Source organism: Myotis brandtii, unplaced genomic scaffold (assembly GCF_000412655.1).
Source record: "Myotis brandtii unplaced genomic scaffold, ASM41265v1 scaffold244, whole genome shotgun sequence".
In the NCBI taxonomy this organism is placed as follows: Eukaryota; Metazoa; Chordata; class Mammalia; order Chiroptera; family Vespertilionidae; genus Myotis; species Myotis brandtii.
The window spans coordinates 1,296,683-1,311,417 of NW_005359225.1; the positions used below are offsets into that span (position 1 = coordinate 1,296,683).

The 14,735-nt window shown below is 36.9% G+C and overlaps 1 protein-coding gene across 10 annotated transcripts in view; it reads right to left on the minus strand.

Annotated features, from left to right (window-relative positions):
- Nucleotides 1–14,735, minus strand: part of EMSY (EMSY BRCA2-interacting transcriptional repressor) — an 86,139-nt gene that overhangs the window by 9,652 nt on the left and 61,752 nt on the right. For 7 of the 10 annotated variants that reach the window (XM_005867045.2, XM_005867044.2, XM_005867041.2 and 4 more), the window contains 5 exons: nt 13,795–13,968; nt 12,011–12,206; nt 4,703–4,867; nt 2,830–2,985; nt 1,769–1,810 (listed from right to left, as the gene is read on the minus strand). In XM_005867045.2, coding sequence (XP_005867107.1) covers nt 1,769–1,810; nt 2,830–2,985; nt 4,703–4,867; nt 12,011–12,206; nt 13,795–13,968 — 733 coding nt within the window. The remainder of the gene's footprint in view (nt 1–1,768; nt 1,811–2,829; nt 2,986–4,702; nt 4,868–12,010; nt 12,207–13,794; nt 13,969–14,735) is intronic. The other 3 variants (XM_005867043.2, XM_005867048.2, XM_005867047.2) reach the window with 2 other exon arrangements.

Here is a 14,735-nt window from a genome sequence, read left to right on the forward strand (position 1 = left end):
CGCTGATGGCTGTTTTCAGGCTGCCAAGCCCCCCAGCGGGGACCCTCACCCCATGAGGGTGTGGCCAGCCTGGGTGAGGGGCTGATGGCTGTTTGCAGGCTGGCCACGTCCCCCAGCCACCCAAGTTCCCAGTGGAGGCTGGCTGGAAGCAGGTGTCTGGGATTTATTTATCTTCTATAATTGAAACTTTGTTGCCTTTAGCGGAGGCCACAGCTGGCCAGGGCAGGCAGGAAGCTTGGCTTCCTCCATCGCCGGGGCAACCAAGCCTCCTGCTTGGTCCAGCTCCGTGGCTGCCGGCCGCCATCTTGGTTGGGTTAATTTGCTCTGATTGGCTGGTGGGCGTGGCTTGGGACATAGCAAAGGTACAGTCAATTTGCATGTTTCTCTTTTATTAGATTAGATAGCCTTACAGTTCCTAAAGCTGTAAGAGGTCAAGATGATACTGCAGAGAGTGTCATCACTAAGAGTCACACCTGGATTCTGCCCCATGCTGCCACCAACCAGCTATGGGAATTTGAAGAGGTCATGAAAACTTTATTTAACCTCTAAAACTTAAGAGATTTTGTTGGTTTGTTTGATTTTTGTTTTTTAATGGGATAATAATAATTTGTTTCTACCTAGAAGGGGACCAAATGAAGTAATGGATTGAAAACATTCCTTAAGTTGTTAAGTACTAAAATATAAAGTTAACAAAATAATACATCTTCTCTTAGCTCATCTGACCCAAATAAGAGTATACATTGAAATAACCCCACTTTTTTTTGCTACAAAGATCCCATGTAGTAAACTATCTATATTGATGCCAATCGATCATATTTTACCAGCCTGAATATCAACATTTTAAACAGTACAAACATTCACCGCTTCTTATTCTACACAGCTTTAAAAATGCTTATATTTACTGAGAAACCAACTTTCTGAATCAGGAACAGAGTAAAGAATTCTAGAAAATAAGCTAAGAATTTGAGAATATGAAAACTCAATAATCCATGATTCTAATGCTCATATATATTTTTTTTAAGTATATTTTTATTGATTTCAGAGAGGAAAGGAGAGGGAGAGATAGAAACATCAATGATGAGAGGGACTCATTGATCAGCTGCCTCCTGCATGCCCCCTACTGGGGATCAAGCCCACAACCTGGGCATGTGCCTTTGACTGGAATCAAACCTGGGACCCTTCAGTCCGCAGGCTGACGCTCTATCCACTGAGCCAAACTGGCGAGGGCTAATGCTCATATATCTTGATCTACAATTTCAAGTAGTGGTTTCATACTTAAAAAAGTCATCAGTGGGGTATCCAAGTGTAAGATGATCACTACAGAAATCAATGTAAAAATGCCATTTATGTGTTTTAAGTACAGAACTTTAAAACTATCCAGTGAAATATAAACAAGCTTTATTTCTGTAACACTTTCTATCTATACTCAAAAATGCATTTTTCTATTGTTGCTGTATGTACATACTAGTATGCCTACATCTGGAAGGAGGCCACAGGGTGAACATTGGAAAACAGCTTAACTGGGCCAAATAAATACCATAAACTCACTTATTTCTTTAAAGAACTCTTTTTCCCCCCAATATCAAATTGTTTATTTCTGAGAAAAAAATCCCACTATTCTGCAAAAAGAAAATCTCTCTTCCTTTCACTGATTGGAGCTTTTCTTTCCTCTACCAGATCAGAGTAGAGCATATACATTGAAGTGGTTCTCCCCCAAACAATCATCTTTTACCTTTGGTTATACAACAAATGGATGCACACCACTCACCTAGAAGGGGAAAAGCAACCTCTGTCCCCTCATCACTGCATTCTGAAAAGGATAAGTATGGGAAGAAATCATAGGTCTTTTCATCTATTTATGATAATCTAGTCTATACCGAGGTCAATACTGATTCCCTAACATACTGCCCTCTGCTTTATTTAGCTTTCTGCTAAATATCTCTGAAGTAAATGCTAGATGGCTTTCCATAATCTTTAAATGGATTTTCCATTTGGCAATTTTAACCCATTAGTCTTAATATCTTCTAAAATGATGCCAAAGAATTCCCTTTCTGCTTCAGTATTTACATCCTTCAAATATTTTTAACTTTATGTTCTCTTTTAATCACTGCTAAGGAATACTTAAGACAGGTGTTCTTTACATAGTGCCTCATAAGTCCTCTCTCCTAACCCTGAATTATTCACATTACTACTCTCTGAACTATTTCAAATCTCAAGGTAATGAAGTGTCCAAAACAGAAAGCAGTATTCCAGGTGTGGTTTCACCAGCATCTGAAAGAATCTATTATCCTTCCTGCTCCATTCTCTATATACAACATCCAAAAATCTCATTAGTATTTTGCTTCCAGGCTGTATTTTAAACAAATACCTAATTCACTTTCCACCAGAACTCATAAGTATTTATAATAACTTTAAAATTTCCACATTTTTTTCCTTTACATTAAAAAAGGGTTGGATTTTCTACCTTCTTTCTCCCTTGATCCATCTCTCCCCCTCCTCCAAAATTAAAAAGTTCGGATGCATAAAAATGTTTATCTCTAGATAAAAAAATATTTACCTCTCTCTAAAAGTGTTACCCTATAGTCACAGATATTATTTATGGCCAACTTGCAGTTTTATATTACTTGCAAACTGTAGCAACCTATTACCCACCTCTCCCCAACCCCTAGTCATAAAAGAGTAATCCCAAGGACAAAGTGAATTTGCTCTCAGAGCAAACTGAAAAAGATCTGGAAATGTAAAAAATATATTCTCCCCCAAACAACCACCCTATGAAATGCAGAAAGGTAGCTTTCCTACCTTAATACTACTTTTTAAAAGGACACCTACCTGTAGTGATGTATTCAGCAACGAGTTCTGACTCTACTACAGCAATTGATGGACTCTCCGGAGAATGTCTCTTTTCCTGGGTCATCTGAATAGGCACTGCCATTTGACTCAAGTCAATAGTAGGTTGTCTTGGTTTAGATTCCAATTTTTCCTTTACTGCATAAAAAAGTCAGGGGAAAAGTTAACTTTATTACAAACAAGTACCCAAACCAGAGTTGTCCATGGGAATAACGAACCAGACCTCTGGGGTGCCACACTGGCAGTGACTAAGGAGACAATGAGTTCAAAAGGAAAAATCAGACTGCTATGCAAGGGTATAGAGTCCACAACTTGTGCAATCATACCCAAAAGCCTAGCAAAAAGGACTCATATGCAATCAGAGTAAAATCCCCCCCTAATATCATTAGGCCAGACAACTGGTTCTGTTTCCCTTATACACATTTCCCTTACAACATTTTCTTTACCCTTCTTCAAGGGAGTCCCTGGTATCCTTGAGTTCACCAACCTGAAAACAAAGGGTGAATAAGCAGTACATAGCATGATTTCCACTCAGGCACATCTACCCTGAATTATACAACTCAGTGATCAGTTTAATTTGTTCTATTAAAATTTTAAGGTAATCTCTAAAGAAATATTATAGTATTTTTAATGACTTTTAAAAAATAAAAATTTTCAACATTAGAAAAAATGGCTTCTGTGTTCCTGCAAAAAAAAATGTCTTCTAGAATAGTCTAGAATCAGGAATGGTTTCTGTGGACAGATTTATTTTTCTATCTTATCACTTTTCCACAGAATCTACTCATTCAGTTTCTACCTTCTTATAAGGCATTAATGAAAATGGCTGAGTATGTAAAAAACAAGGAGCTGAGGAAATGACTAAGGCTAAAAATAATATCAATATTTAAAAATGTTAACCAAAGACTTACATTAAATACTAGTATTCTTGGGGTAGTGTAGAGTGGATGTCACAACAAAGAGTAGTAACCAATAATCAAGTCCACTGAATGATCATTCAGATTATTCCCACAAAGCATATAATGTGACAAAATCAAGATAATCATTTAAACAAAGAAAGCAAAACAAAGCCAAAAGAATAGAGAAGTCGCTCTATAAGTAGAGAGGACATTGAACTAGGAATCAAGACATTGAATCTCACTCTGCCACTAACCTACTGGGTAACCTCTCTAGTTTCAGTTTACTTATCCATAAAATGAAAGGGTTGGATAAGATCATTGCTAAGGTCCCTTAAATACTCTGACAATCTTTGACCTATTATAATAGAGAGGTCAGTATTTATAACACAGGTTTTGCCTAGTTCGTTGAAGATATTTAGTAACTAGAAATACTGACAGAATCTTGTGAGGATAGCTTTGCATGGAAGTTCAAGTAAGTAAATTATATAAAGAAATATGAAGATAAAATTAAAACAAATCAGAATGCTAGAAAGGGCCATTAATGGTGTTTTATGAACATAAAACTGTCCCACCAATATCAAGGAGGATGACGGGCCCTTCAATCTGCCTCCTACTATTTTTGAATAGAGCTGGTGTACTGTATCTATCTTTCCACTTAGAAGTAACAGACCTACTCCTTTCTGGTAACAAGAGCAACAGGATTGTCCAGTTAAGTCAGGAGACAGAGAAGAAAGCTCTGCCATTTTTTTCTACCTTTCTACTGACTATATTTATCCTTCAGTACTCCTGTGCACATCTTAATGAACTGACAAGTAAGAAGACTGCACCAATGATTATAGACAAGTCCAGAGGGGGGAAATGTGCTCAAATAACAAAGAAAATAGAACAGTGGTAGTATTTTAGCACAACCCATCTCTAGAGAAAACATGCTTCATTCAATTGAGCATGTGAGTTCATACCTGTTGTCTGTTGGAGTTCTAACAGAGCTTTGATTGTTGAAGTAGCTGATTGTGATTCACTGGATACATCCTGATAAATTATGGTGGGGCTAGTCTCCATTGCAATCTCATGTTCTGACCAATCCTGACGCCGGGAAGCAATTACATGAACTACAGGCTGGGAATCTGTTTTATATTAGTTAAAAAAAAACAAACCCTATAAACAAAGTTTCTCTTAAAAAAAAAAAAACAATTTGCTTTTTAAAAATCTTTGTATTTATTGTAAACTTCATGCTTTATCTCCCCAAGAAGACTTGTAAGCCCCCAGAGGGCAAATGTCTTTCATGTCTGTATTCACAGAATTATTCATTCAGTAACTGAACAAACTAGGCACCTATGTGCCAGAGTCTATATTTGGCATTGAGGATACAAAGGAGCTCACAGAATAATCAGAGGATTCTCAAGAAGCACACAATCTGGTTAGGGAGACAGACATGTAAAAAAGACAAGTTACAATTCAATGTGATAACTGCTATAATAAATAGGTGTGTACTTGTGTAAGTGGGTATATATTTGTGTAAGAACAAATGCTATAGGAGTCTTATTTTCCCAAATGCAGCTGAAAATGTACTCTGTATTACAACCTCAGCATTCAGTCAACACTTATTGAATGACTGATTTATTGAAAGGAAATCTTGTCCACTAACAACAGGACTGGATAGATAATCTAGAAGCAACCTGATATAATAGGACACATACAACATTTGAAATTCAAAGTCTTAGGTTACAGCCTCAGCTCTATCAATTATTAGCAAGTTGGTTCTTTGGGTCTTAGTATCATTATTTAATTATGGCAACAATAAAATCACCTCTCTACCTCACAGAATTTCTGAGGATCTGAGGATATAACAAAATCATATATGTAAAAGAGCTCTGTAAACTATGAAGGGCAATAGAAATATTGTTGTGGTAGTGGTGGCCTGAAAGTCCTCCATTCTAAGACTTTTTGTTAGTTTCAAATTAAATTACACCCTAATTCAAGGTTTATTATATTCATGCTATACTGGTATGCATGTAAATACTAAATGTGCATCAAATCGAGCAACAAACTATTTATGAGTTTTCTATCTACAAAATAAGCCGATTGGACTAGACTACTGTTAAGTTCCTAAACTCCTTTGTCCAAAACACCATACAGAAAATTATGCAAGATATATAAAGGCATGATCCCTACTCCCAAGTTTGGATTATATAATGAAAGAGACATAAAATAAAGATATACATATAGCTTTGTATTTTGGGGCAAAACCAAATGATTAGGGCAAATAAGATGAATACATAGAAAGAAAAAGTCTGCTTTGAATTGGAATGGTCAGTGAAAGCATCACAGAATAATAAAAAGAATCCATGTAGTCCCCCAAACAAGAATAAATGCAACATAAGTTTGACCTTCTATGAATATTATATTTTTGAAAACCACAAATTTGTCCCAAAAGGTTGGGGCAGGGGAAACAACTCTTAAAAAAAAGAGAGATAAAAATAAACCAATAGTCTTCTCAAAGAAAACAAAATCAGTTTACAATAAATCTGGAATTTTTAATTAACATTAATAAGTTATTATACACACACACACACACACACACACACACACACACCCAAATGGGTAGGACATAAGGCATATGAAGGATGTATAACTTCCATTAAACTTCCTCCAAAATCTAGAAAATTAAAGGAACTATCCCGGAATACCAAATGCTATGTGAAGCATATAACCATTTTTCTTTACTCATTCTAAGTAGATATATAGAACTTAAACTTAAGACAATTATATTAGGGAATCATTCTTTTTATATAACCTAAGTTCTCAAATTTAAAAAATTCCATTGATGATATAAGTACCCCTTGGTTGGATGAGAGGACCTATAGGCAAAGAATGACTTGGCAACTCCACTCCATATACATTGATTATCTAGAAGAAAGCAAGGACTTCATTTGTAGAGGGATATGGTAGAGACTAGAAAAGGAACACAAATTTCCACATGGGAACACCTATCAGGGAAATCATCACAAATAACATCATCCCATAGAGACTGGGGAGATTGCTCACTCTCTGTCCATACTCAGAAAGAGTAGCTGACCATCACAAAGTATTACCGAAATAACCCCAAATCTATGACAGAATGAGAGAGTGAACCTCGATGTGAAAACCATTTCTTGAGTGATTTTCCTCTCTACCTTTGGCTTATGTTTAGTCTGATAAATCTACTGCCTATCAAGTCTGATGCTGGAGTCAGAAAGTAATGACTGAGGTACCAGGAATCTGATTTCATAGTACCATTTGATTATGTGATGTGCATCCATCTTGTAGATTTTTTTGAAGGTTTAATGGAAATTATGCATCCCTGGTGTTGTACATATTCTACCCAGTATTGTTATTTTTTTTTTTTGAAGGAGTGTGGGGTGTAGGGGAGGAATACAGTTTTTAAATGGTAATTAAAAATTCCAGATCTATTATATGTTGATTTTGTTTTCTTTGGGAAGGCTATTTTTTTTAAATGACCCTATATCTCTTGAAGATGGTGGCCTGCTAACCCTCAGATATCTTTCCCGACAAATTACTTAGCAAGTATTTATTAAATACCTACCACATGTTTTGTACTAGAGATACACACTGTATCCAAAGGCAGACTCAGACATCTCTATGAAAGAATGTCTCTATGTCTTTACTATAAAATGCCTATATCACATTTTCATAATATCATAAGACCTGTCAGCCAGAAAAGATTTAAAAGTTCATTTAATGCTCTCAGCAATCCTATGCTATAATCTTCACAAAGTACCACCGCCAGTCCAGGAACTCCACCACCAGAGAACTCACTACTTTCTAAAACAGTTTCCTTCCCAACTCTGCACAATATAACAATTAGAAAATTTTCTTTAATGGAGTGGAAGCAGGTTTTTCTGTTACTTCTACCCAATGGTTCTAGTTTCCACCCATGTATCTACACAGACCAATTCTTTTTCCTCTTCCTCAAGATAACTGATGATATCTCCCATGCTCCCCCAACCCAACTCAATCTTCATCATCTCTTCTCCATGATAAATGGTCTGTCTTCACTAACATTCCTCATATAAAATGATTCCCAGATGCCTTACCCAACTAAACCATCTCTTCTAAACTAAACCCAAGATGTCTACATCCCTTTTACGATGTAACATGTACCTTCCCTCTGAAGTATTGTCATAAAGCCTAAGGCCTTCATAGTATTTAATTGTCTAGCCGGCATCACCCAAAATGTTCCAGAGAACATTAATTTCTCAAGATGTTCTACAAAAAAAGGGTCCCATGGTCAAAAAAGTTGGGGAGCATTTTACATTATATACTGCACTCCTCATATTAGCACGTAACAGCTCTGAAAAGTTATGCAATAAGTATGCTTTGCTTAACTTTGATTTATTCCTCACCTCCTTGGGGGTGGGAGATAATGGGAAAAGTTAGAAACTATAAGTAGAATCAAAAAATTCCCCTGGCATAAGAAATATCCTTATTTCCAGGACTTGTGTAAGACAAGTCATCAGAAAAACATCTGAAATCAAAAAAAGGTTGATTTATTTTTACAGTAGAATGCCAACTATCAAATATACAAATAATGAACTTTAGAAAATCATCAATGGATGCTAAAACTAGATAAATGTTTAACGAGGAACATGATATTTATATAGTTTCAAAGTATCTCCTCACAAATGGGGAAGATATCACCTCAGCCAATTGATCAACATTAAATTAACATCAATATAGGGACAAACTAACATCATGTGCCTACTAATGAGATAAAACTAAGGACACAATATCATATCTGTGGAATTCTTGCTGAATTTAATCAAGAGCAAACATCAGACAAAACAACAGAAGAATATTCTACAAAGTAACTGCTCTATACTCTTCAAAAATGTCAAGATCAAGAAACACAAAGAAAGGCTGAAGGATTAACTAAAGTTCAAGGAAAATGAAGAGCCATGATAATTAAATGCAACTAAATACAATGCAATCTTGAATTAGATTGTGGACTGAAGAAAAAAGTATAAAGAATATTATTAGACAATTGATGACATTTGAATGGATTATAGATTATAAAATCATAGCTTTAAATTTCTTGATTTTGATAACTGCATTTTAGTTATAAATAGACTAACCCTTAGGAAATATGAACCTACAAATGTAAGTATTTAGGGGTAAAGGACATGATATCTATAATTTGTTCTCAAATGGGGGGAGGGGGTGGAGGGGTTTAGTTAGAGAAGCAACATTAAAGCTAACAGGGCAAAATGTAAACTAGTGGTGAATCTAGAAAAAGAGTATACACAGGAGTTCTTTTTACTCTTCCTGCTACTTTCTCCTATCTTAAATTACATTAAAAAATGTTGCTATTTGCGGGGTGGGGAGGAGATGGCGCTAAAAACCACAAAAGCAATATAAAAGAAAAATGGACATCTAAGTAGTGCTTAGATTCCTAGCAGTTACAACACTCAAATATTCAAAACAGCACAATTTTAGACTGACTCAATCGTTTATCCTTTTCTCTTTATTTTTTATTTTTTTAAAAATATATTTTATTGATTTTTTACAGAGAGGAAGGAGAGGGATAGAGAGTTAGAAACATCAATGAGAGAGAAACATCGATCAGCTGCCTCCTGCACACCTCCCACTGGGGATGTGCCCGCAACCAAGGTACATGCCCTTGACCAGAATCGAACCTGGGACCTTTCAGTCCGAAGGCCGACGCTCTATCCACTGAGCCAAACCAGTTAGGGCTATCCCTTTCTCTTTAAATCACAGCATATATATTCCCAACACCTTGTCTTTGTGAGTATGTACTAAAGAGCTATACAAGGATATGGGAAGAAGGGTAAATGCAGATTATAAAAACTGGCTTCATATTCAATTACATTAGATACGCTTAGTCTGAACTATAAAATATGTCTGTATTACAGAATATTTTTAAAATACAAAATGAAAGAAAACTAATAAATAAAAACAGATGATGATGTTTATATTATAATAGATCAAAGAGCAGAAAAACCTTATACTCAATCACATCTAGAAATAGCCAAACTCTTGCACCATTCTTAGAATGACAACTGAAGACTCACTAATGAAGTGACATGTTTGGAAAGTACTGATTGATTTAGGGCTCCCTTAGGAAAAGAAGAACAATTTTAAAAGATCATCTGAGATTATCCTATATAATAAGGAGGTAATATGCAAATGGTCGTTATGCTGTGACATGTAACGACCAACAGCAGAAGGGCGGGGCAGCGAGCTATGAGCGGCAGAGAGCTACGAGAGGCAGTGGGCCAGGCGGCCAGCTGAGGCAAGCAGCAGCGAGCTACTTGCGCATGGATTTGTGCGCAGGGCTACTAGTATATATAATCTCAGATACAGATGCGCGTGCGTACACACACACACACACACACACACACACACACACAATCACAAAAAAAAAGAGCAGTGGTTCTCAACCTGTGGGTCGAGACCCCTTTGGCGATCGAACGACCCTTTCACAGGGGTCGCCTAAGACCATCCTGCATATCAGATATTTATATTACGATTCATAACAGTAGCAACATTACAGTTATGAAGTAGCAACGAAAAAAATTTTATGGTTGGGTCACAACATGAGGAACTGTATTTAAAGGGCCAGAAGGTTGAGAATCACTGCTCTAGAGACCCAGTGCACAAATTTGTGCACAGGTGGGGTCCCATTCCCACCCCCTACCCTCCCCCCTGGCCTGGCCAGCGATGGGGCCGACTGGGGCCAGCTCACCCAGTTCCCATCAGGGCCTGTGGGGGTTGGCCAGCTGGGGAGGGACCACAGGAGGTTGGCTGGCCGGGGAGGGACTGTGGGACGGCTCCAGGGCATGTCCAGCCCTCTTGTCCAGTCCCGATCGGCCAGACCCCAGCAGCAAGCTAACCTACCGGTTGGAGCGTCTGCCCCCTGGTGGTCAGTGCATGCCATAGCGACTGGTCGAGGTCGACCAATAGATCAGACACTTAGCATATTACACTTTTATTATATAGAATATATATATTCATGTCCCCCTTTTAGAACCAATGCATAAGCTAAATATTTTATGTATTTTATAAAATGAGTGACATAGTGTTCATTTGTTAAAATCGACTTTTTTATTTACTTTGAATTGATGAGTTTTCAAAGACCATTTCAAATGCTACTTCTTCATGAGGCTTTCTCATCTGCTCCTCACTGGAGTATGAACTTTCAGCATTTGGTATTTTTGTTAGTAATAACATTTTGTTACTAATAAAATTCTTATACTGAAGTTGTACATTTAATTTTTTTTAATCCCCTACTCGAGAGTTTAAGCTCCTAATGAGCAAGAACTATATTTTACTCAGCCTTTCTAGGGTCTCTAGCATAATGCTTAGTACATAGTATAAACTAACAAATAATAAAGTGTTTGCACAATATGAAGAATCTATATTAGAAAAGTGCTAACAAAGCACTCCAGAAAGGATAATGGGAAGGCAGGGAGAGAAATAGAGTGACTAGGAATGACCAAGGGAATATAAACAGCTTTGCTTAGATGCATCAGAGTGCATAAGCATGGGCATAACATACTGCCTGACAGTAAGAGTGATTTAAGATAACTGAGTATTAGATTTGTAGAAGGTCTCAAAGATTATGATCATGATCTTTCAAGTGACTTCCTAGAAGAACATAATTAAAACAGCACTGAAAACAAAAAGCTTCCCTACTATGAATTATGGCTTCACAGCCCCTTCCTTATAATTAGGAGAGTCATATAATTATTATCTAAACTGGGATACCTTTGAGAATGAAAGGGAATGCTATTAATAATAATGCTAGAACAGACATAAACTAGGACTTGTCCCATGCAAACTGCAATGCATGATAGCCTACTTACAGCCCACTTGTAGCCTACCTCTGGCCACCTTGACTCTTTCTCAAGATTCGGCAACAACCATTTCAAAAGGTATATTCACTTTCTTGCATACTTCTACCTACCCAAAGAAAACAGGAGGAATCATAGCTCTAGGCAGTTTGTAATACCTACCTGTCAAAATCATTATCCTAAGTTTACCAATTATTTGATGAACATATGCCATGCAGTAAAGAATGGTAGGCCTTACCAAAAACAAAACTTCAGCTCACTAATTACATATCAAACAAAAGAAAATCAAATCAAAAGAAGTGACAAATCAAACCATATTTATTTAAAATTTCTAGATGCAACTATTCTGGAACTAGGGCACTATTTTCAGCAGTAATTATATAAAATGAATCTTACCTTGGGAACTTTGGGAGGACTCTGTAGAAGAGGAACTATCTGTATAACTTTGTGGTTCTTCTTTTCCCTCCTGAATAGAAGAATTACTGGCCTCTGCCACCCTGGATGCTTGCTGTAATGTTTCTGTGACCAGCTGCCTTGTTTGTTCACTAACAACTGTGGCTTGAAATGTCACTGGTTTGGGTTTAATAAGAACCTAGGAGAAAAGCAGAAATATACCAAGTTCAAATTTTAGAGCACTATTTAAAATGTTAAACTTCTATGTCATGAACAATAATATTTCTTTGGGAGTACAAAACAGCATTCGGTACATTTACTATATTTTGGGCACAACATTGTTCATCAAAGACTAATTCAATCTATGAGCAAATTATAGTCAAGCTACATAAAACATTTTAAGTGGTACATGCCATATAACAGCCATGATTCTGACAAGAGCATCTGCCCCTCTTTTTCCTTGCCTATGATGTATTCAGGAGTCATTTTACAATCTAGGCTATATAGTAGAAATGAGTCACAAGAAAGATACAAAAAGCCTAGATTCCCAGTGGAATTTTTGTGTCACAATAACAGTTCCAGATTTCACCAGTCTGAACATTAATTAACATAGTAAAAATAAAACCTTAATTTGTTTAAGTCACTGTTCTTTGGTTTTTCTATCATTAGTAACCAAATGAAATTCCTGACACATGTATACAAAGTAAACTTGCTTGGGACCGAAATCATCTTTGAAAAAATCCCCAGAGGAACAATGATGTAGTCAACTATTAGAAGCAATATGGAATATGTGTTAGATCAACTCTTGGCAAAGGTGAAAACCACAGATACCAAAGCAAGTGAAATGAAGAAAGATTTTCAAAGTGAACCATTTCACTTCAAAATTTGGACTCTTGGAGTTGACTTCAATTGGGTACATGGAATAATGTTAACTCACCACATTTATCTTTTATTTCTCCCACATATAAGATTTTAAACCTTTTCAGACTCTATTAAGTAACCCATTTCTAAGAATTCAAGAATGAAAACATAATACAACTTAGATAATGAAACAAAATTGTTCCAGTTGAATTTTAAAGGCAATTTGGACTTACTTCTAATCATCAAACTTACTTGTTTAGATAGTAAACTATTTAGCTATAATTCTAAGGAATCATTCTAAACGCAAATTATTATTTTATAGGTAAATTACTACTTTTTACAAAAATTCTAGATTAGCATTTCTCAACCAAAGCTACCTTGCTTCCTTTGATATTCTCAGACATCATGTAAAATACACAGCAGCCCAGCAACATAAGATTAATTCCTGAGCCTCAATTTCCCAAGCAAATTTCCAGAAAAGCTCCCTTAGTAGTAGAAAAAATGAACAGATCACTAGCTTCTCTACTATTTAAGTTTCAAGTAAAGCAAATTTTTTAAGTAAATAAAGTGCTTTCAAAGGCCATATTAGCTTATAAAAAGTAAATAATTTTCTCTGAGAGTTGCTAAATAACTACCATTCTTCCTGAACAATATACTCCTCAAATAATAATACATAACTTCAACAAATTTTATTCCAAGGGGATTTTCTCCAATCTTTGCTCTTAATAAGACACAAATATTTAGATATTTTTTAAAAGTGTGAGGAGTGAAACAAAGGGTTTGAAAACAGATGGATAATTATACACATGTAGTCATAACTTTTAATAATTTTTAAAAAATATTACTGATCTTTTCAAATTTCTTTGGAATTTTAGGAATTTAAAATATACCTGAGCCATGAAAAATCACCATATCTTACAGCATACCTGTGTTTTCCCTTGCTGCCCATAAACAATTTTTGTTGGGATGATTTTAGCTGCTGGTTGAACTGTGGAACCTATTCCTTTTGGTTGCGTTACAATCATTTTGGTGATGGGTCTTGTAGCAGTGATAATAGCTGGCTTTGCTCCCGTTGGCACTGTCTGAATAGTCTTTTCTCCCTAAATTGAAGTCAGTAACATATGAGATTTATAAGCATTTAAATGATAAAAACTGTGCTTTTACTGAAAAATCACAGAAAAGATTTTATCAGGATAATGGGAAAAAGAACTATAAATTGTGCAATAAAGTACAATGTTTCAAGGTGATCAAAAATCCTAGACTTAGTTGAAATGATCTTAGAAGTCATCTGACTTTCTATCCAAAGAAGACATTAATTATTTCCTGATGAGTAAATTAAAAGAATTACTGAATAAGTATACCTACTATACTGCCTCATTCATAGACTACATATATTAGAAGTCAGAAAATTAAAGAAATACCAGAGGCCCAGTGCACAGGATTTGTGCACTGGTGGGGGGTGTGGCCTGCGGTGATTGGCCAGCTGTGGGAGCGCTGCTCATCCTGGTCAGCCAAGTGGCTATGGACTTGCCCTCTGAGCGGCTAGTCCTGCTGTGGTAAGCCGAGCAGCACTCCCACTGTGGCAGTGTACTGACCACCAGGGGGCAGTTCCTGTGTTGAGCATCAGGTTGCGATACCCTCAGTCACGCTCAGGGTAGGGCCGATTGGGGGGTTGGGGCACCGCCCCATCACACTCAAGGCAGGGTCGATGGGGAGGAGGCGGCGCCACCCTCTGTCACGCACAGAGCAGGGCCGATCAGAGGGTTGGGGCGCTGCCCCCTGTCACTCACAGAGCAGGGCCAATCAGGGGGTTGGGGCGCTGCCCCCTGTCACTCACAGAGCAGGGCTGATCAGGGGGTTGGGGTGC